At 40.8% G+C, this 22,589-nt stretch overlaps 1 protein-coding gene across 2 annotated transcripts in view; it reads right to left on the reverse strand.

The window, feature by feature from the left end:
• Positions 1 to 22,589, reverse strand: part of CUBN (cubilin) — a 284,543-nt gene that overhangs the window by 74,540 nt on the left and 187,414 nt on the right. For both annotated transcript variants that reach the window (XM_023256399.2, XM_003988129.5), the window contains exons 41-50: positions 19,822 to 19,968; positions 17,431 to 17,621; positions 17,090 to 17,273; positions 13,136 to 13,310; positions 11,780 to 11,958; positions 10,114 to 10,323; positions 9,334 to 9,474; positions 8,645 to 8,826; positions 2,221 to 2,392; positions 928 to 1,134 (exon numbers count right to left, since the gene is read on the reverse strand). In XM_023256399.2, coding sequence (XP_023112167.2) covers positions 928 to 1,134; positions 2,221 to 2,392; positions 8,645 to 8,826; positions 9,334 to 9,474; positions 10,114 to 10,323; positions 11,780 to 11,958; positions 13,136 to 13,310; positions 17,090 to 17,273; positions 17,431 to 17,621; positions 19,822 to 19,968 — 1,788 coding nt within the window. The remainder of the gene's footprint in view (positions 1 to 927; positions 1,135 to 2,220; positions 2,393 to 8,644; positions 8,827 to 9,333; positions 9,475 to 10,113; positions 10,324 to 11,779; positions 11,959 to 13,135; positions 13,311 to 17,089; positions 17,274 to 17,430; positions 17,622 to 19,821; positions 19,969 to 22,589) is intronic.

Below are 22,589 nucleotides of genomic sequence, written 5' to 3' on the forward strand. Positions count from 1 at the left end.
AGTGATCTCACAGTTCCCTTAGTTGGAGCCTTGCATTGGGCTCTGTGCTGACAGTGCGGAGCCTGCTTGGGATTCTCTCTCTCTCCCTCTCTCTCTGCCCGCCCCACTTCCACTTGGCCTTTTGCGCGCGCTCTCTCTCTCTCTCTCTGAAAATAGATACATAAACATTAAAAAGAGACAGAGAGAGAATACACACAAACCGAGTCTCTCCTGGGTAAGTCTCACATCAATTGAAACACTGGTCTAGTTGTAAACACGGACCCATCTCACTCACTGTTAATAGAGCATGTTACCTCAGCTGGGTGTCCACAAAATTACAGCTTTTTTCTGACCAACATTCTTTTGGATTCTATGTACATATATTGTAGGCACTTGAGTCCCTTCATTGTTGGTGGTCCCCAGGTATAAGAAGAATACCGTGGATAAATGGGAGAACAGTTGGGGCGCCTGGGTGGCTCAGTCAATTGAGCATCCCACTCTTGATTTCAGCTCAGGTCATGATCCCAGGGTCATGATCCCAGGATCGTGGGATCGAGCCTGGAGATGGGCTCTGCACTGAGCATGGAGCCCGCTGAAGATTCTTTCTCTCTCCTTCTGCCCCACTCCCCTGCATGCGCTCTCTCTCTCTCTCTCTAATAAAAAATATAAAAAAATAAACTGGGAGAACATGCTCTTTTTTTTTTTAATTTTTTTTCAACGTTTTTTATTTATTTTTGGGACAGAGAGAGACAGAGCATGAACGGGGGAGGGGCAGAGAGAGAGGGAGACACAGAATCGGAAACAGGCTCCAGGCTCCGAGCCATCAGCCCAGAGCCTGATGTGGGGCTCGAACTCACGGACCGCGAGATCGTGACCTGGCTGAAGTCGGACGCTCAACCGACTGCGCCACCCAGGCGCCCCGAGAACATGCTCTTTGATTGAACTCACCCACTCGTAGCTCAAGGACATCAAACTGACAGTCTTGGTGACTTTCCAGGTAAAAATCTTCAAAATGAATGTAAATGGATGAATTTCCCTGATTTGGATTGCTGAGAGTCCATTCACAATTTAAGTTTCTTGAGTAATTACTGACTCCGTCATAGCCAGGGGAAGTGAAGTTTCCTTTGGCGGAATTTGTAAGGGACCCACCACATACTAAGAAAACAAGGGGCAACAGAGAAAGTAGCAGTGAGGTCCAGGCCATAACAGAAGATGCAAATAATACAATAACAACGAAAATAACAAGAAGATTTTTATTGCTTTGTTTTTGTAGAGGACGTTAAGATTGTGGGTGAAGGGCTGGCTCTTGCATGAAGAAGTTTCTGTGAGTTTCTGTGAGTGTCTATGGAAGTTTGTGTGAATTTCTATGGAAGACGTTTCTGAGAGTTTGTAAAACTAAACAGCTTCTTTATTTTCCTGTAGGGTAGATTAGGTGGGTTTGTGGGTTTGGCTGGGCATCTGTTTCTCCTAATTTAAGCCTATTGTTCATTAATATTTAATTTGGAGAAATATCTAACTACAGTGGTGGTCTCAGTGGCTTCTCATTAGCAATTTTCCACTTGAGCCTTGTTATTTCATCAAACAAATAACATCATGGGAGTGCCAATGAATTCGCTCCTTTTCATATGGGAATGAATGTTCTATCAATGAAACAAAGATTTTTTAAACATTCAGTTCCAACTCTTTCTACTATTTAAAACTCTTAATAGCACCAATCCAGAAAGGAGGCGAATATTTAAACTGGAAAGGCCATATCTTGCATAAATTTTCAATACTCTGTATCCAATGTGAACCCTCATTCATTTACACTGGAAATATATATATACAGATGGCTGGCTAAGAAACCATAAAATCTGTCTATCTTCAATTAGTCACTTTCAGGGAGTCAGTTACCTTTTTAGAGATAGAAGGTCACTTTCAGCAGAAAATAATTGACCAAGGACTGTGAAATAGGCAACCAGTATTTCATGGCGACATTATACGGGATTGAGCTAGAAGCTCTCCTAACAGCATTGTTTTTTAATTCACAATGGCAGCTTTCTTTCTGAAAGTATAACTTTTTTGTTTCTGCCTGGCATGGGTTTTCTACCTGGTTATATGTGTTTCCTGCTGTAGAAGCTCTTAGGTGTAATTTTGATCTCGAAAGGGAAAATAGACGGCTCGGCGGCTATTGGTGGTAGCTGTGCGAACATCTGCGGTGCCCATGATTGAAACAGGTGTATTTATAACGTCTTCTCTTACCTGCATCTTCACTGGATGTGTAGGAAGCACTGAAACCTCCATATGGCCTGGATCCATCAGTGAAAAACACGACTCTCATTTTGTGTCCTGAAGATTTGATCTCCTCGCTTACGTTCACACTGCTACACAGTTTCCCTAGCTGGGGTGAGTTACTTCTAATGCCATTGAATATCTGTTGGAAAAATCATTTAACCTTTAGTCACACAGTCCATCTTACTGAATATTTCCTGGGAGATTATATTCACAGCCCAGATACACTTCCTTCTAAGGAAACTCTGGGCTAAAATGAATTACTTAACAGTCCGGGCTCCTAGCCCAGTGCCACAAGCCACTTTGTTGCCCGGAGCACATTCTGTGGCCTCAGGGTCATTTCACTAAAATGAGAGTATTACAGTAGAGCCCTCCTGCCATGTGCTGACAAATGAAAAACTGCTGTACTCTTTGCAACTGGAAACCAAGCTCTAAATGTAAATTAGACGGGCCAACGCTCTTACATCTTAGTTCACAGAGTTCACTGATGGACCATTTTTCTTAACAATGTATCAGGACCTTTCGTATTTGGAATGAAGGCTTAAATGTTAGTCTCTGATGATTTGAAGCCTATAATAACTCAAATATTTTAAAATGCCTTGAAAAGTAACTTTAAAAAAATCAATATAATAGTTCTTTCCTAAGTACTTATGGATCCAAAGCCTCACTTTTCTTATTAATTTGAATTTTAAAAAATGGTTTCAAGTAGTGCTGACTCCAAAATATTAAACAATAATTCTAGTTATGCACATACTTATAATAACTGGAAAGTATTACTCCATTTCTGTGCAAGACCAAGGGAGTTTTAGCCTGCCTGGTTTTCACGGTCCAGGAAAGATCCAGAAGTAACTAAACAATAATCGGCTAATTGAGTAGTTGATATTCCTGTTTTTAACAAGGATTTGAATCGTTCACAATTAAGAATAATGATTCAGAGGATGGCACTGACAGAAACGAAGGAGGAGGATGCCCTCCATAACAGACGGTGTGAGCTTTTTTATTTACTATCATTGATTATGAAATTGAGCTCTGTGGGCTTCTGGTTTAAAGTGTCTTCTGACTCAAAGGACCAGACACAGCATTTCCTATTGCTAACTGGGCACCAGGCTCTGCTAATAGCCTACTTGTATTACTTGATCCAATTAGCACAATGCCCTCTCAGACATAAAATATCATCCCTGTTTTCCAGATTAAGACAGAATTCAGAAAGGGTTACGCAATTTGCCGAAGTTCAAACAACTAGTGATCATGAAACTGGATTGAAATCGTCCTTCTGATTGTAAACCATGAAGTCATGTAGAAGGCAACAGAAGATGACAAAATTTCAGTAATACTGAAAACAGGAATGGGCAACATTTTGCCAGAATCAGATTATCAGCAACTACAGACTAATGGAACACGTTGGAAACCACGACCAGTGGTGGTTATCCTTGCGCCAATGTCTGCCTGAGCTTAGAATCACAATGACTGATAATGTTCAGGCATCCATTTATAACATGAGCTCCTGCTTTTAAAGGCCACCAAAGTGCTGTTTCCACTTTCCTCCTCCACTCACATATGTATGCAGAAACTGCAACTCCCAGAAAACAATGGGGCAGGAAGTAGGCATTTGAGATTCAGGACAAGCTCTAACATTTGCTATAAGCAGGAATAAAATCAGGCACATATCTCATTGTAGTGCATTTCTTCTTTATTTCTCTCTCCTCCTGTCTCTTTCTTTCTCCATCTCTCTCTTTCTCTTTCTCCTTCTTTCTTTTCTTCTCGCTTCACCCCCACCTTTCTCGAGAAGTTCTCAAAGTAAATAAGGTACGGGCAAAGGGCAAGCCACATCCCCTTATTTACAGCAGAGTGAAGAGGAAACAAAACATACAGTGAACCTATAGAAATAGATTTTGAAGAAAAAGAATGGGGACATGATATTAAAGATTCACGAAAGAAATTAATTCTGAGAGTTATTGTTGGAGTTTTAACCTCCCCAGGAAAAAAAAGACCTGTAGACAGGACACTTGTAGTTTCCCCTCATTGATTGGTCAAGTCCCTCCCCTCCCTACCCAATGAGGACCATAAATTGACAATCCCATGCACACAGAGATTCCAAGCAGCATTTTAGTACTTCATTCTTGAATATCAGTAAGCAACCAAGCGTCACCACACATTTAAGGAAACATCTAATGTAAAAGGCAGAGACCACTCAATACACATAAATAGGAAACAGGAACTTGAAAGAAATGGACCCTTCCCAAAGGAAGCAACATAAAACTTTAAAATTCTGATTTACATGTTTATATCCATAGGTGAATGTATCAAATACGTATGGTATTTTAATGGAGAGAGTATATACAAAGATCAATGATAAAATAAGGATAATTCCAGGTACCCTCCTTCTCAAAAAGCTTAACATCCATGCCTACGTCCTTATGGAAATATAAGAACATATGCCTCACCAAATTAGGAAATGAGCCAAGACAGGGAAATGCACAAGTCATGGAGTCTGGGGCCAGCCCAGGAGAGGAATGAAGGGGCTTGCAAAGTTGCTGGTGAAGGGCATGTCTGGTTTGACAGCTGGTATCAGGCATGTAGCTGATGGAGAAAGGTTCCATCATGGAGAATATCCACGGAGAAAGGATTTTGCTAAGGAAAATGAATGAACTGGTGGGTGTGCTTTACTATACAAGGTGGGGACGTACACCAGGAGCGAGAGAGTGTGGGAGAATCAGTGATATGTGCATCAACACTAAATGTTAGGAAGGACACAATTATTGTTATTACTCAGAAAAAACCAAGAAAATGCTACCATAGTATATTATTTAGTTGGGTTGGGAATGGCATCTATATAATCATAATCGTGTAAACACTGAAGAGAAATTTAAGCAAAATCTGTGACATATGTATTTTGGGAGCAAGTTGGCAGAGGCTATGAATTGTGCGTAGCCCTGTGAGCATTTGGGCTAAGGGGGTTGGATTGTGAAGAGAGCTCAACCCTCATCTTCCAGAGTTGCATGTGGATAGATAATGTCTAAGACTGAAAAGCAAACAAGGAGTAGAAAAGGAATATTATTTTGAAATAATGACATATGCACCCAAGAAAAAGCTAAAAGAGTTGGAAATAGACACCTTTGGCATATATGATTCAGAGATGGGAAAATGACATGTAAGATGTGATTCAGAATTTGTGGTTGTTGCTGCAAATTTTATTTTCTTATTCAAGTTCTGAAACTATGACTCTTCATAATATCTTTCCTGCACAGCATGTGAAGATTCTGCTGGTAAGCATCCTAATAACCATTATATTCAATATTTCAACTATGGAAACAATTTCAAAGGGAAATAAGCTGTTGTGTACATCAAAATTTTAGCAATGGATTGGTTGCTAATTGGTTGAAATTCAAGTATTTTTAATATTTTTTATTTTCTGAACTCTCCAAATTTTGTTCAATAGGCATCCATTATATTTATAATCAGAAAAATGGATGAAAATTAGCATGCAAATGAATTATGCCACATTATTACAACTACATGATATATTCATTGACAAGAAAACACATCAAAATATGATATACTGGGAGTGGTTAATTTTTTTTTTCTACTTCAACCTTGCCTCTATATGTTCAGTTGTTAATAGGGACAAATGTTCCTTTAAAATAAGCAAGCTTACAGGCACCTGGGTGGCTCAGTCGCTTAAGCATCCAATTCAGCTCAGGTCATCATCTCATGGTTCACAAGGTTGAGCCCTGCATCGGGTTGTGTGCTGACAGCTCAGAATCTGGAGCCTGCTTTGGATTCTGTGTCTCCCTTTCTCTCTGCCCCTCCTCCCACTCTCTCTCTCTCTTTCTGTGTCTCTCCCTCAAAACTAAAATTTAAAAAAACATTAAAAAAATAAAATAAGCAAACTTAGTCCAAAATTCCCTGGCTTTCAGACAGAAGAAAACACCTGGGGCCCCATAATTTTTAATATCTGATAAAACAGATCATTTCAATCCTTCAGGTGTTAGAAGGGATACAGGAGTACTGATGCATAGGGGCACTTGTACCCCAATGTTTATAGCAGCACTCTCAACAATAGCCAAATTATGCAAAGAGCCTAAATGTCCATCAACTGACGAATGGATAAAAAAAATTGTGGTTTATATACACAATGGAGTACTACGTGGCAATGAGAAAGAATGAAATATGGCCCTTTGTAGCAATGTGGATGGAACTGAAGAGTGTTATGCTAAGTGAAATAAGCCATACAGAGAAAGACAGATACCATATGTTTTCACTCTTATGTGGATCCTGAGAAACTTAACAGAAACCCATGGGGGAGGGGAAGGAAAAAAAAAAGAGGTCAGAGTGGGAGAGAGCCAAAGCATAAAAGACTCTTAAAAACTGAGAACAAACTGAGGCCTGATGGGGGGTGGGAGGGAGGGGAGGGTGAGTGATGGGTATTGAGGAAGGCACCTGTTGGGATGAGCACTGGGTGTTGTATGGAAACCAATTTGACAATAAATTTCATATATTTAAAAAAAATAAATAAAGGATTATAGCTAAACTATAAAAAAAAATCCTCCAGGTGTTAGAACCTGGAAGCAAAATTTGAAGCTTGAATATGATCATTTTAGGGCAATACGAAGTATTATAGTAACGTACAAAGATGCTTTGTATTTCTGAATCTACTACCCAACAGGAGACAACTAAATTGAAAACAAAAGTGACTTGTCTTTAAAAAAGGACAATGATAGGGGTGCCTGGGTGACTCAGTCAGTTAAGCATCTGACTTTGGCTCAGGTAATGATCTCACAGTTCATGGGTTCCAGCCCTGCATCGGGCTCTCTGCTGTAAGCACAGAGCCTGCTTTGGATCCTCTGTTCCTTGCTCTCTCCGCCCCTCCCCATCTTGTGCTCTCTCTTCTGTCTCTCTCAAAATAAATAACTAAAATTAAAAAAAGGGGGGGGAGGACAATGATAGTGCTTCTACTATTCATTCATTCAATAATTACTGTTTCTATTCTGTGCCAGGCACTGGGGACTCCATGGGAATGAAACACAGGGCACATCCTGATGGAGCTTACATTCTGGCGGGGAGAGCAGACAATAAACAGACAAACAAATACATGTGTGGGGAATGTCAGTTGGTGTGAAGTGCTGTGAAGGCAAAAATGCAGGGAGTAGGATGGGCCAGGGTGGAATCGATTTAATGTAGGGTCGCAGGGAGCAGGTCGTTTGAAGAGCAGCGAAGAAGAGAGACAGTGAACAGACAGCCGTCGGGGAGATGCAGGCCAGAGGCCGTAGCACAGGTGCAGTGGGTTGTGGAACATTCTAGCACCCAAGAGGAAGCCAGTGGGACTGGATCCTAGTGGGCAGAAGGGGAGTTTGAGAGGAGATGCAGATTCTATAGGGCCAGCTGGGCCAGTGTAACGATCTGGGATCCTCCTCCGGTGAGAGGAGAGGCCAGTAGAGGATTTTCAAGGAGAGCGGCATGATGTGCTTTACCTTTAAACCCGTCACACCAGCTGCTGTGCTGAAAGTGCAGGGAGACGAGGGTGGGACTAGGGAGACAGGCTGGAAGTTATTAAATTACGCCTAAGTGAGCCGTGATGGCTGTAGTAGGGGATATGGTGAGAAGGATTCTGGATCTCCTTAAAGATACAGGCAGTGGGGTTGATTACGCATGTAATACAAGGTGTGAGAGAAAGTTCTCCAAAACAGACATCAATGTTTTTGACCTGAGCATCCCCAAGTTTGAAACTGTTATTTGCTGAGATAACAAGGACTGAGGAAAGGTCGAGTTGGGTAGGGAAATATATTAATATTAATGTATAATTAATCCTGTATGTGTCTATATGTTTACATGCGTATCTGTCATTTAACAATCTTCATTCCCACTCATGGGTCTCCTTTGTTTTCCTTTGCTAAGGGAAGCTAAGAATGCTGACGGCATATCCCCAAGCATTTGACCTTGGCAGCACTGACCTTGGCAGGCACCCGTGGTCTTCCAAAGGAGTCATTCAGTACCTCAGGCAGAAAACAGTAACCTTGCAGGACCACTCAATTGCTCAGAACTTTTGGTGGTGGCCCGTTCTGTGACTCTGGTCCCAGTCAGCTATGTGCTACCCACGGGCTCAGCTTTTCTCCATTTACCTGTTTTGCCATATGTAATGATCATTTGCTCTTAAAATTTATCCTGCCTATGACCCTGATGTATTTTGTGACAACAAAGAGCCTCTTAAAACAGGTCTTACAAATATCATGGCAGTTTACTGCATTTTTGTTCTATCTAAAATACTGAGTATGTGTCTGAGGTACAGTTGCACAGATGGGAATATTCCCGACCTACTTTTCTGACTACGATTGATAGGTCATTAAGCTCCTTCAACGATGGAATGTGATACCCCTGACTGCAAGGAGACACTCACTGTCACACGCTCGCTGTTGCAGGATGGATGAACTTGCAGCCTCAGGTTGTTAAACGTCAGGGTGATCCGCCTTCCTTCCTGCACCGTGATCCTCCACTCACAGAGCCGGCTGTGAGGATTTGGGTTCGGGAAGTTGGGAGAAGTGAATGTTCCGGTAGGGCCCTGTAGGTCTCCACCACACTCTGAAGGGGAAGAAACCCAAGAAATCATCTTCCAATCCGATCAAAATGACCCCTTCCACAGGGAGTGTTCTCTAAAATATTTTCTTTAGTATTCCACGGGATACTAAAATTACGGCTTTTATTTTTCACTATGTGTATGTGATGACTTAACAGAGAACATTGGCATTCACTTCCTATCTCTAATATTTAACATTTAATTCATGTTTCCATGGATGACAGTTCACTGGTAGTATTCTATCATCATGGCCCAAGAAGCATGAGAGACCAACGGCTGTAGTAATCTCAAGAGTCAGAAGATTCAGAAGACTTTTGTAATTATCCAGTTTTTTTCAGATAAAATCTGTGTTTTACCAAAGTATTTCAGAAAGGCCAATTCTGACAACTGTGGGGCTAATGGACTGGCTTTCTTAGGATGAGTATATATGTGTGTGTGTGTGTGTGTGTGTGTATATAGTATTACTAATATTATTATATTATCTACTATACTTAACAAATCAGTGAACTTACCTTCCATGCTAGATTCAAACCGTAGTCTAAATCCTGAGGCAGTCAGAGAGCCATCTGTGACAAACCTGACCAAAGCGATATTGCTAGAAGTGTCTATGCTGTCAGGAATGGTGTTTCCACAGTATCTGCCCAATAAATTTCCTGTGAGAGTCAAATAATTAAGTATATACACATTCAGGTGATTGATTTCATTTAACGTCTACTTGAGGTGTTTTACAAGTACAAAGAAAATGATAAAAGACAAGGCTCTGCCCACGAAGAAATGGTGACCTCTGTTGAGAGGAGGACAAACAGGAATAAAACGAAGATATTCAAGTATGTGGAGACGTGTAACAAAACTGCAACCAGTTAGGGCAAGGAGGTCTCAGCGCAACGAGGGAGCTCATTTGGTTAAGGAGATGGTTCCAGTCAACAGAGTGACAAGTGTCCAACTCACGTGACTTCTAGGATACACACCCTCTCCTCTCCTTACCCAACAGGATGCCCCTCAAATAACTGCATATGGCCCTGGAAAATCACAACAAAAAGAGGATGTCTTCACAATACAGTGCTCTCTCAACGGATCTATAAAGATAAGCTATATAAGGACACCTGGGGCTCCGGACACCCACTGTTTATGAGGGGGAACCCAGGGAGGGAAAAGTTGGCAGAGGTCCGAGCTGACTGCCCTTCTATGCAAAGAATAGATGTAGTTTGGCCTTTCTTGAGGCAACTTCAGAGGCTGAATGAGTACCTGTGAAAATAAACACCCCCAAAAGACGGCAGACGTATTTCACTGACCAGAGGTATGGTTTTCCCAGATCTCCACAAAGTCTTTCTCACAGCCAGAGGAATTCTGAAGGTTAAAGTCTTCAAAATGGATGGTGAGGTAGTGTCCCGAGGGACCCTCCAGATGCCACTCACACAACAAATTGTCTCTATACGGCAGTGTTGGATATCCGCTGCTTTCGATGACACCACTTTGCCCTGTCACTCTTCCCCCACACGGGGCTGCAAAAAAAGAACAATATTCTGTTACAGCGTTGTTGTTGTTGTTGTTGTTGTTTTTAATTTAACCAGTGCATTTATAAACTTTCAGATGCCAATTGAATATAAGTTAATGCTTTAAAAATTCTGAAAATGTTTAAGTTAGTGTTTCCCTTATGATTTGAAATCTACTATTGATGTAAAAAGAAATGATACCACAGGTCCAGTCAAATAATGAGAAATGGAAAAGTGAATGGCATATTCTGTAACATCTCATTAATCCTCATGGGACACGATGTAAGAACTATTAGCTGCAAGAAAGTTTCATTTCAAGGACCCACTGATGGATTGATAGGGCCTGCCTACGACTCTGTGTCTGTGATTCTGAAGACTGAGTGCATGCTCCACTAGAAGGAGTGCTGTGATTGATTAGTGATGCCTACCCTTTAATTATCAAGTAAGTGTTTCACTGGAGTAACTGGTATCTCAGGGCCTGGAAAATTCCTACTCAATTCTTTATCAGCTGGATGTGACAGTTACATTGAATTATACACAATTTGCCTCAGGCTATAAAACGACCTATGGTGTAGGTTCAATAAGGCTTATAATAAGGCTTTCCAACTTTTGACTCTATTAAATATGGTTAGTGTTCAGACCCACCAGGTACCAAATTCTATGTAATTGCGACCCTATTACATTACATCTTCAGTAAGCATGTGTATTGCTCATTTTTTAAGTAAGGAAATCAAAACACTGAGGAGACATATTTGTTTTTGTTTAGTGACTGATTTGGCACTAGAGACTTAGGGGAAAACATTTTCCATTAGTGATGACTTCAAAGTTACTGTTCTAAATATAGTTATTTGAATATATATGAATAGTAAAGTGTTCTACTAGTTAAAGTAATACGATAGAGATGTCATGACAAAAGGAAAAAAGGCAAAAATTTGATTTAACTGAATATGCTTTCACAAACAAGTTAGGAAAAAGTACAAAATATTCAAGTCTACTAAAAAGAGTGTCTTAAAATGGAAAGCAAGGTAAAATTTTAAACTGATAAATGACTTTGTGGTTTCAAACATTTATATTTCTTACTTATTTCTATTAAAATTAGGCAAATACAAAATCTCTAAATTTTTTAAATTTTTAATGAGTTTTGATTTATTTATTTTTAATTTTTTTAATGTTTATCTATTTTTGAGAGAGAGAGAGAGGGAGCGAGAGAGAGAGCATGGGGGGTGGGGTGGGTAGCAGAGAGAGAGGGAGACACAGAATCCAAAGTAGTCTCCAGGCTCTGAGCTGTCAGCACAGAGCCTGATGCGGGGCTTGAATTTACAAACCGTGAGATCATGACCTGAGCTGAAGTCAGATGCTTAACTGACTAAGCCACCCAGGTGCCCCTAATTTTTAATGAGTTTTTAATATTTTATTATAATTAGTCTGTCATAACTTTCTTACCATGTATAAAAAATGTTTTTACCTATAGCATACTTGATCTTGAACCCCACATGTGTGGGGCTGTTGTCAGATCGGAATCTCAAATACATCACCTCTCCTGAGGACAACTGGCTGTTGGGCAAAGATGTTCCGCAAACCTTGGAAAGTACCCGTGCATTTGAGTCAGCCCCATCACGCAACTCAAGGTAATTGGATGTGCAGCTACGGTGGAAAGAAAACTCCATTTAATATGTAAAGTCAATTGCTTTGACATATTTAAAAAATAAAGACTTCACCAACTTTCTCCAAGAGCATTATTAAATCATCATTTCTGCAGCAGAAGACACGACGACAGTTATTTTAAATCATATGTCACTTCAGAATACTGCACACTATTTTTCTAATCGTAATACATTCTTTTGTTAGTAGCTCAAAAAGATGGGTTTTACATGTACGACACCAAAGAATATTTTCTTATCTTCCTCCATATTCTGTGCTTGTTTTACAAATATAAAAGTCATTCTCAAATTAACTCCCAGGAATTTCAAAAAAAACAAGTACTTTGTTTCACATGATGATGAGACACATGTCACATGACAAGGAAGGACTCTCTCTCTTGACAGCCCTGCCACCCGGGGTTAATGGAGAGTCATAGCTGGAATCTTCCGTGTCCATAAAAGTGAGTATTTACCCAATATTTCTTAAGAAAGTCAGCCAATTAATGCTCACTGACTAGGACAGTGGCATTGTGTCAGGTGCCCATAAATGGTAAGCAAAAGCTCTCATACCTAAGTTTTCTTTCATACATATATTCTTGCAAATGTATATACACGTTTGTTACATGAACAGAAAAATTCAGGTTTTGTCAGCCAGGATAGTTATTCTCTTTGTGTGCAACACAGTAAGACTTACTCCCCAGTTTGTAATCCCGTAAGCATTTTCATTAAAGAAAGACTGGGAAATTGGATTGTCCTTGCGTTAGTCCTTTTTCCGACACTGGTGACCTCTAGTGTCACGTAACACAAATGTCCATTTGTTGAACAGGCATTTTATTATTTATGACATTGAGTATGAGGCTGGGAAAATAAATATTCATCTACCAGAGACACTATATTTTTCCTGTGGGAGGAAGAATGGATAACATCAATCTCAAACAGCCATCGTCAGTGTCTCCTAGAGGATGTGCATGGTGTCAGGGGGAACAATATCTGTGTACACAATCCACTCAGCTAATGACAGAGTGGCTGGCGGGCAATGTTTTCAGGCTCGAGGTGTAATGCATGTCCCTTTTCCATCCCTAGATGTTCTACGCCGAGAAGAGAAATTATTCTCGAACACGACGGCTGAAGAAAACTAACTCTGAGTAGGAGAAAAATGAAATGGAGTTGACTTGACATACCTGGGTGTTTCTTCAATATGGAATTGATCTTCAAACTGCAGCCTTATGAGCTTTCCAGGGGGAGCCGCTATGAGCCACGTGCAATCAGCGTGCTGGGGGTAATTGTCAGGGTGGTTGGGGGAGGTCACATATCCAGCAGAATCCACATCGTGGATGTAGATATTGCCCCCACAGGCTGTTGAGAAACACAATGAAATCAATCTACAGTCTGGAGAAAGAGGATGCAATGCCACTAGCTGCTTCTTCTTCATTTGTTTTTCTCTTTTTGCACTGTCTTGTGTCTTTTTTTTTTTTAATTGAAGTATAGTGGACACTCACTGTCACATTAGTTTCAGGTGTATGACAGTGATCTGACAAGTCTACATGATTTCATTTGTATGTGGAATCTAAAAGACACAAACAAATAAACCAAAAGCAGAAACAGACCCATGAACACAGAGAACAAACCAGGGGTTGCCGAAGGGGAGGGAGTGGGAGGATGGGCAAAATGGATGGAGGGGAGTGGGAGGTACTGACTTCCAGTTATGGCATGAGTAAGTCATGGGGATAAAAGGTACAGCATAGGAAATGCAGTCAATGGTAACAGAAGAACGTTGCATGGAGCAGATGGTAGCTACAACCTGTGCTGAACACAGCATAACCTCTAGACTTGCCACTATCATTTTTAAAAGTCTCTTTGGGGTGCCTGGGTGGTTCACTTGGCAAAGTGTCTGACTCTTGACTTTGCCTCAGGTCATGATCCCACAGTGTGTAAGATGGAGTCCCACATCGGGCTCTGCGCTGACAGCATGAAGCCTGCTTGGGATTCTCTCTCTCCCTCTCTCTGTGCCCCTTCCTTGCTCTCTCTTGCTCTCTCAAAATCAATTAAAAAACAAACAAAAACACAAACAAAAATAAAGTCTCTTTATCTGTATTTCCAATCTCAACATCCCTTCCTCGAGAATTATCCTCATTTCCTTTTTTAAGCAAATAGACTCTGAATTTGCTATTGAGGGAGCTACCCAGTGTGTCACTTTTTAATTTGCCCAACTGTAAATTCTTGCAGAGAATTTCTCTCTTCCTTTTTAAAAAAAAATTTTTTTTTAACGTTTATTTTTGAGAGACAGAGAAAGATAGAGTGGGAGCAGCGGAGGGGCAGAGAGAGGAGGAGATGAGACACAGAATCCGAAGCAGGCTCCAGGCTCCGAGCTGTCAGCATGGAGCCCGATGTGGGGCTCGAACTCAAGAACCATGAGGTCATGACCTTAGCTGAAGTCGGACGCTTAACCAACTGAGCCACCCAGGAGCCCCAAGAATTTCTCCCTTCCTTAAGGCCAATAAAATGATGATGGTGCAGAGAACATGCAGCAGAACATCGTCAAAGCACTAAAACACATTCACCACTTAGATAAGCACGTGAACGCACTAGCACTTAGGACTTCCCACTGACCGTGCGGTTGAATAGAAAGAAGCAGAGCTGTGACCTCCACATTTAAAAGACTAAGCAGATTATATATATATAATATTGCACAGCTCTGTGGGCATTCACTCATTAGATTTCTGCAGGATTTAGATGCATTTGAAAAGCAAGGGACGAGTGGCATGAGAGAATTTGTTAGCCACTTTCTGTAAGAAGATAAATGAGTTTTTAACACTTCTTTTCTAAAAAACCCAGGTATTATGTAAAAATACTTTCCTTTTATCAATAAGCATTTTTGGGTAATCTCAGCAAACAATCCAGGCCAGAGTGAATTGGGTACTTACAATGCCAATGAAATGAGCCTACTAAGTTAGCCTCAGATCCCTGATCTGCTAGACGCTATCGGCATTTATTTATTTCTGCTCCCATTCAGTCACTTACGGTCCTATCCTGAATTTTGCCATTCCCTAGAATGCGTTTAGTCTCTGAAACCCTAAATGGCAGATTCCTCTGACTGCCTTCAATACCCTTGCCCTTGGCCCCTCCCTTAGACTCACCTTGCAAAAAAAAGAAACCAATTTCATGACTGTATGCAATTCAAACCGTTTGTGGAAATCAATGCCAACAAATGTGTGCTCTCCACGCTCGACACGGCCAAGCAACCCTGCTGTCTCACAGAGATATAAAAACCATGTGAGACTTGACTCTATGCCCTAAACCCGTATTCTCCCCTCTTTCTTTAGCCTCAGCATGCCAACTCGTGTTCTCCTTTAGAGTTCAATGGGAGAAATCAGATGGGAACGCCTTCAGTTTTTTACCATCCTAAATGAATTCATCTGCATCGCTGCCTTCTTTATCTTTCTCTGCACACTGTCTTCCTATAGCTCGGGGTCAGTCTCGCAGTCCACTGTGTCCCCAGGGATCATGCTATGTGGAAGTCTTCCCCTTACCCTGTGCTCACACTCTCTCTCCCTCCTTCTCCCCTCCTGCACGCCTCTCTCCTTGTTCCTTTCTTCTTTCCATTCACCGTAGGCTCAGGTCACTTAAAGTCACTTTCTCTGACCTCACTGCCCTCTTTCCTCCTTCCCCCTTGGTGCCCCTTGGTGCCTCACCGTTGTGTACCCAAGGATCTTTTTGATCTTTGTTTTATATCCACAGCATTTAACCTGGTTGACCACATCTCTCTACATTTCTGTCCCCCAGCTGCTTGGACACAGAGCTCTCCTCCTCCTTTTATACCTGACACCATTCCTCCTTCAGTCCTTGGGTGTCTCTTTCCGGGTGTTTCCCAGAAACTGGAAGTTTGTGTCTCTTAATCCCCATCACCTATTTCACCCATCCCCCTGCCCCCTCCCCTGTGGCAACCACCACTTTGTTCTCTGTATTTAAGAGTCTGTTTGTTTGTTTGTTTGTTTGCTTGTTTTTTAGATTCCCCATAGAAGTGAAATCAAATGGCATTTGTCTTTCTATGACTGGCTTATTTCACTTAGCATAATAATCTCTAGGTTTATACACATTGTCACAAATGGCAAGATTTCACTCTGTTTTCATGGCTGAATAATACTTCATTGTGTGTGTGTGTATACATATAGGTGTGTATATATGTGTATATATATATGTATGTACATACACACACACAACCCACATCTTCTTTATCCACTCCTCTAGCAATAGACAATAGATTTTGAAATCAAAAGAACTGCAAGTCTAATACTGAGGGCAGAAAGATGGGGAGAAGATCATGGCCATACAATTCTTAGATGAAAGAGGGCCCACAAAGGAATAAAAGAGTCATAACACCGGCAAATAAACCCTTAGTGAACCTGAATTATCACTAAATTTTGAAATCTGTATTATCCAATTTTGAGAAGCAAAGATTTACTCTCCACTAACATTACTCTTTCTTTTGAAACTATGCTTATTTACTTATTTATTCAATTAAACATTATATAAAAATAAATGCCATAAAACTCAGTCATTACAGTAGAATTAAATATAATTATAATCAAGTGTAATTAAGTAAAGGTAATTAAGTTAAAGTCCACCGCCATAATGTATAATTAAATGGGTAATAACAGAATCCCAGGAATACATGTTCATTTTAAAAGAAAGCATACAAATGATCATAAAACAATGTAATTATCATTCTTACAACGTTTCTATAACTGAACGTAACTTATAATTAGACATTTTATAATGGCAAGGACTAAGGAATTTCAGAGTATCCTTAACATCAGTTTAATTTATACTCGTGGAGAATTTACTTTGCTCATTCTCTTGATAAGAAGGCTTAGAAAAATCTAAGCCTCATTTTACTTATCTGTAGAATGGGAATGATGTCTTCCTTAAAAAAGTAGTCATGATGAGATAGTGAATGTATCAAACATATAGTAAGTAGTACTTAGAATAGGTAGAGTAGGTGGCTATTCTCATTGTTATTGATCCTAGTTTAGAAAAGAAAGGCTTACATATTTTTTTCCTTGAGTTTATTTAAACAAGGAAAACAAAGAAACCGCAGGAAAAATACAGGCTTCAGTCTCAGTCAAAATGCTTACCTAAACTCTTTGCCTCATATTTGATTTTAAATCCTTGCCCTCCATTACTGCCATCAGAAATAAACTGAACAAACATTCGATTATCTGAGGTGAACAGAGTGGATGAAGGGCGACTGCCACAAAAGCGACCATTTCCTCCATGGCTTCCCAAGGGTGGAGAATAGATATCAGGTCCGTTTTTTAGCTAGGAACACAAAACAAAATTGCATGAATCCCTTCATCCAGAGAGAGCTGAAAGCACACAAGTCCTATCAATTTATGTCCCAGGAGAGAAGATTCATTTGTTTTTTGCAAGAAGTCTGCAGAGATAGTAATGCGAAAAGGTAAGAAGCACGACTCACCGCCAAGTAATCGCCCTGGCTGCACGAAGAATCTCCGTTTGGAATCTGGAAGGGCTGTTCAAAATGGACAGCAATGGTCAGACCACTCTGAACCAGGACATGCCACGAGCAGTTGAGGTTGGGACCGTAGGTCTCTGGATACTGAGGTGATGTGATGATCCCCCTGTCTGCATGCAAATATCCACCACAACCTTTCCAAGAAAACAAAGGTATTTTATTTAAGTAACATTTGCAATAGATTTTTATGTTGCCCTATTTTTCCTGAAGATTTTTAAAGCATAGGCAATAGAAACGTGGTTTGAATCTAATTGGGACCAAAGTATAAGAAGCAATCAGGCCAGCAGGCATTTGTTGAGCACACATGACAGGGTACTCATTTTGTGCTTGTTGCTAAGATCAGGATCTAGAAATAAGTAATAGAGGCAAATGATTCACTTTATGAAGCTTACTTTATAGGTGAGTAAGCCATACAACAAATGCATACATAATATGTGGACGGGGATAATTCTACAAAGAAAGGTGAGGGGGAGGGAGAAGCGTACAGCATTGTCTGGGGACGTTAGAGAAGGTCGTGTCATCACAGAATCACCTCAAGAGAGACCCGGAGAAATGAGGCATCAAGCCAGATGGCATTGCGAGAGAAGAACATTCTGGTTAAGGAAACGCTTGGTATAAGGCCGGATGTGTCAGTGGTACATCATGCAAGTCAGAATGAATGAGACACGGGGACAGATCCCAAAGGAAGCAGGGCTGGATCAGACGGGGAAGTGAAAGGACTTATTCTGAGGAACAGAGGAAGATATTCAGGGGTTTGGAGCATCAGCGTGGCATGACGTGACTTAGATTTTTAAAAGCATCACTCTGTCTGTAATACCTAGACTGTAAGAGGGGGCAGAGAGAAGCTGAGCAGAGTGTCCGGCCAGAGGTGATTGCCTGGGTCCAAGGAGCGATGACAGAGCCTGGACTAAGACAGTACAGTGGTTGGGGTCTAGATATATTGGGAAACTAGAATCACAGTGATTTGTTGACGGTGAGGACGTAGGGTGTGAGAGAAAGAGAAGGATCGAGAATGACATCAAGATTTTTGGCTTATGCAACTAGAAGGATGCCCTTTCCGTCTATTAAGATTGGAAAGAGTGTGGAATGAGCATGTTTGGAGGGTGGAAGAGGGTGGGAAGCATGAGTTCGAGTCCCACGTGTTAAATCGGAAATACTTCTAGATACACAGCTGTCCAGGATGCAGGTGTGCGCGCGCACATGTACACATATGTACATATAGGCATGCACACTTACATCTGTCATACCTAAGTACATGAGAGAGAGGCTGGGAGCAGAAGGAGAGAGTGGAGGGTGGGAGCAGGGATTAATTTGCCAGTTGTCAGGGACTAAACAGCTCAGGGAGGGAGTGCAGCGAGATTATACAACTACTTAATCACAGGTGGAAATTTATCTCAGGTCTGTCTGATTTCAAAGCCCGTTCTTTTAAGCAGCCATGTGACCTGCCTCCCTTGAGTGTGAAGAAGATAATTTATCTTCCATTGCTCCCTACTCTATAAAAGACATATATAATAGTGCAGGAAATATTAGATAAATGTTTAATGTCCATATCGAGAGTCGACTTTAAAATTACACCTCTTTGGTTAAAAACATCAGAGTCTTTCAATGTTCCATTTTCCGTGAACTGCTTCTTTAATTTTAGCCCAGTTTGGGTTTACTGGATTTATTACTGGACTTCCCATTTTATCAAGTTTTGAAAGTCTCGGTCATACTGCACATGATCGCCTCCCACATATCGTGCACGTTCTCTGACTCATCCAACTCATATTTTAAGAGAAACATAGTCTTCCTGCCAACCCTCGGATAAGGGATTTAAACCAAAAGATTTCTGAAGATACCTTCTATATTACTTCCGGTATTTCTTAGATTGAAGAGGACTCTGGCTTATTGTTTCTTTGATGGGTGGTGGGTAAGGGCTGTCTAGTTCTGTTCTAGCTGAAGCCCTCAGATAGGCTGAAAAATTGTTTTAAAGATGTGACCCTTTGTGCCTACCATGAATGCACCTCCTTTTGGGGGAAAGATGCCATGCCCAGGGACCTGAAGGTAAGGAATCCTTCTGTGCAATCCTGGCCACAGTTTTTTGGACCAGGACTCAGTACCTGGCATAAGGATAGCCAGCTAGAAGCTGGGCAGAGACCCGTGTGCTCTCACTTACAATCTCTGTCCTGGCATAGAAAAATAAGCAGAGTATATTAGAGAGAGAGAGAGAGAGAGACAGAGAGAGAGAGAGACAGAGAGAGAGAGACAGAGACAGAGACAGAGGGAGAGGGAGAGGGAGAGAGATGATGAGGTGAGATGATATGACATGACATAAAAAATAATGGAACTTAATACCCTTATGAAAGGATGCATTAAAGCCCGGTCTGGTGACACTGAAGTCAGAGGTGAACTGGATGAACATGTACTCTCCAGTGGACCGGATGGGTCCAGGGATCTCTCTGCCACAGAGAACTGCTAGCTGCTGGGCCTGGTTATTGTCTCCTATGCCAAAGAAAGGAAATGTCAAGCGTGAAAATATAACGCCTTCAGAATCTCCTCCACCATCATTTGCAACCCAGACAAAGTGGCTCATATGTTTTTTACAGAACATCGCCATTCCTGGGAGATAATGAGATTCTCAAGTACAAGGACGCTCCAGGGGTTACATCATTCTGGCTCCAGCTCATGATCGAACTGCCTACCTTTCTCTTTACCCTTTATGTTAAAGTCTCCCTTGACAGTTCCCACCGTCTTTCTAAAAACGGGGCAACCGTTCCTCCTGGCACTAAAACTCAAAATCGGAGCACATGAGAGTTAGGAATGATGGAGGACCAGTGCAGACGTGTGTTAGAGACACTGCTAAATTACTCTGATCACTGAAGGTCCAGTATCTGAAAGAGAAGAAAGATTGGCTCTTCGGCAGCAGATCCTGTACTATTGTGGCAAGGTCATTTGCCAAGAAGTGTGCAACTTTTATATGAACCTCAGCTCCAGAGAGTTTTTTGGTTGTGGCTGTGTTTTTTGTGGGTTTTTAAAACTTCATTTGTTTTATATCATTTATTCATGTTGCTATTAAACGAACACACATATGTCCACCTGTGGAGGATGAGAAACGTTTCAGCCAGGGTGCCCTCCAAGGAGAGAGGCAAAGGACCACTGGGTCACTTCATGGCTCTTTTCCTTTTTACAACTCTTGAATATAAGCAACATGGAACAAAGCCACAACCAAAGCCAGAATGGAGCAAAGGAGATGATAAAATATTTGGATACCTTGGCTGGGATTTTTTTTCCCCCTAAGGCAAATAATTAATAAACTTCAAGCTGATAAAAACCAAAAAATAGAGTACGAGACATGAGGAAATTTTCCCCTGTAAAACAACAATCAGCAAAATTAATCCTTCCTCCACCTAAAACGCACTAGTATTAACTACTCTAGAAAACAAGGTAGTGTGTGGGATTACAAATGCAATGGTATAGCTATAAATAGGAGAGGCTTGAAAGGTATTCTTTGGAGGGTTTGTGGCCTCTGAAAATTTTTGGTACTTTATAATTCAAAAGTTTCTCTCTTTAACTCCTTTTGCACGTGTTATTTTGCTACACATTTTGCCCTAAATTGTTTTGGTGGACTTACTCTCTAATTACCTATGTCACAAAATTTGGAAGTTCATTGTATGTTGTTATTTATTTCATAGGTGCATATTTTCTCTCTCAGTGAGACTGGATAGGATCTACTGATTTGTATTTCTTTTCTAAACTTCACCTCAGACCATGTGATGAAACAGTGCTTATCTCTAAATAATTACTTAGCCGTCACCTAACTGATGAGTTGGTAGATAACCCAACAACCGTAAGATGGTTTGTTTCTCCCCACAGTATCCATAATAAATACGGAGGTATGTCTAGAGCCTTCCATGACTTCACCATATGGATGGTAGCAGGCATGAATCTGCTCTTTAAGGGGAGGGGAAAATCAAAGGTAAACAGCCAGGGCTAGAAGGCAGTCTGGTGATTCTCTTTCTAGTCCAGACTCCTCATTTTAGAGACGTGGACGCTGGGGCCCAAGATTACCAGTAGCTGACATTTATCGAGCAATTATTATTACCACTTTGAGTGCTTTACATACAATATCAGACTTTATCATCACAATAATGCTATTAAGTAGGTATTTTTATTATCCCCATTTTGTAAATTGGAAACAGTCTTAGGGAGGATATATAATTTGCCTGAAGGCATAGAGCATAGAAGTCAACAAGGATTTAAAACCCTGGCTAATTAACTCCAGATGCTCAAACTATACTATTATATGATTTCCCTAAGATCACAAAGTACGTTTTATATCTATAAATAGATAAAAGGATTACTGATTTTTGACTTTTTTTTTCTTTTGTTTGCCTTTTCCCCCCTTTTCACTGTTTTTTTTTTTTTTTTTTTTTTTTTTTTTTTTTTAATTTTATCTAGGTCCAATGTAGTTTCATGGAACCTCAATTTTGGGGAATCTTGGTATGTAAAATTTGTTGTTACATAGTCTGGAAAAAATTGATTCAGTCTTGAACCATCACCAGCCTGTAAAATGAATAAACAGGTGGGAGAGTGACTCAGGTCTCCCAGGAAGGCTGCGGGGCCCTCTCTGGGGTGGCCCAAGAATGTTCACAGCCTGCCTTGGACCAAGGGACAAAGGCCCAAGGCCTGTGATGACTGGCCAATTGCACAAGTGGCCTGTAAGTATCATTGGTTGTGGTTAATGGCTTTAGATATTTCCTTCAGGATGGTATATACCCCTGCTACTCGGAAGGAAAAACCTGGCTGAACGAAGAACAAATAATTGAAATGGGACTTGAAGTTTTATTCTAAATGTAGACAAACACTGAGCCAATGAACAAAATACCCACCAACCGCCACATAGTAGGCACTCAACAACCATGTCTTGAATGAATCAATAAACACATGAGGAAATAACGAACCTATTCAGCACCAACTCATGTTGTAAATAAAAATCTCTTTGGACAGGTTGCACACCAATTTAAAATATTATCATTGTTTTGGCATAGAAGTCAATCTGCAGAGCTCTCCAAGTTCTATGCCTCAGCAAGAACATTCTATTAAGTGGATATGATGAAACCTAT

Source organism: Felis catus, chromosome B4, assembly GCF_018350175.1.
Source record: "Felis catus isolate Fca126 chromosome B4, F.catus_Fca126_mat1.0, whole genome shotgun sequence".
In the NCBI taxonomy this organism is placed as follows: domain Eukaryota; kingdom Metazoa; phylum Chordata; class Mammalia; order Carnivora; family Felidae; genus Felis; species Felis catus.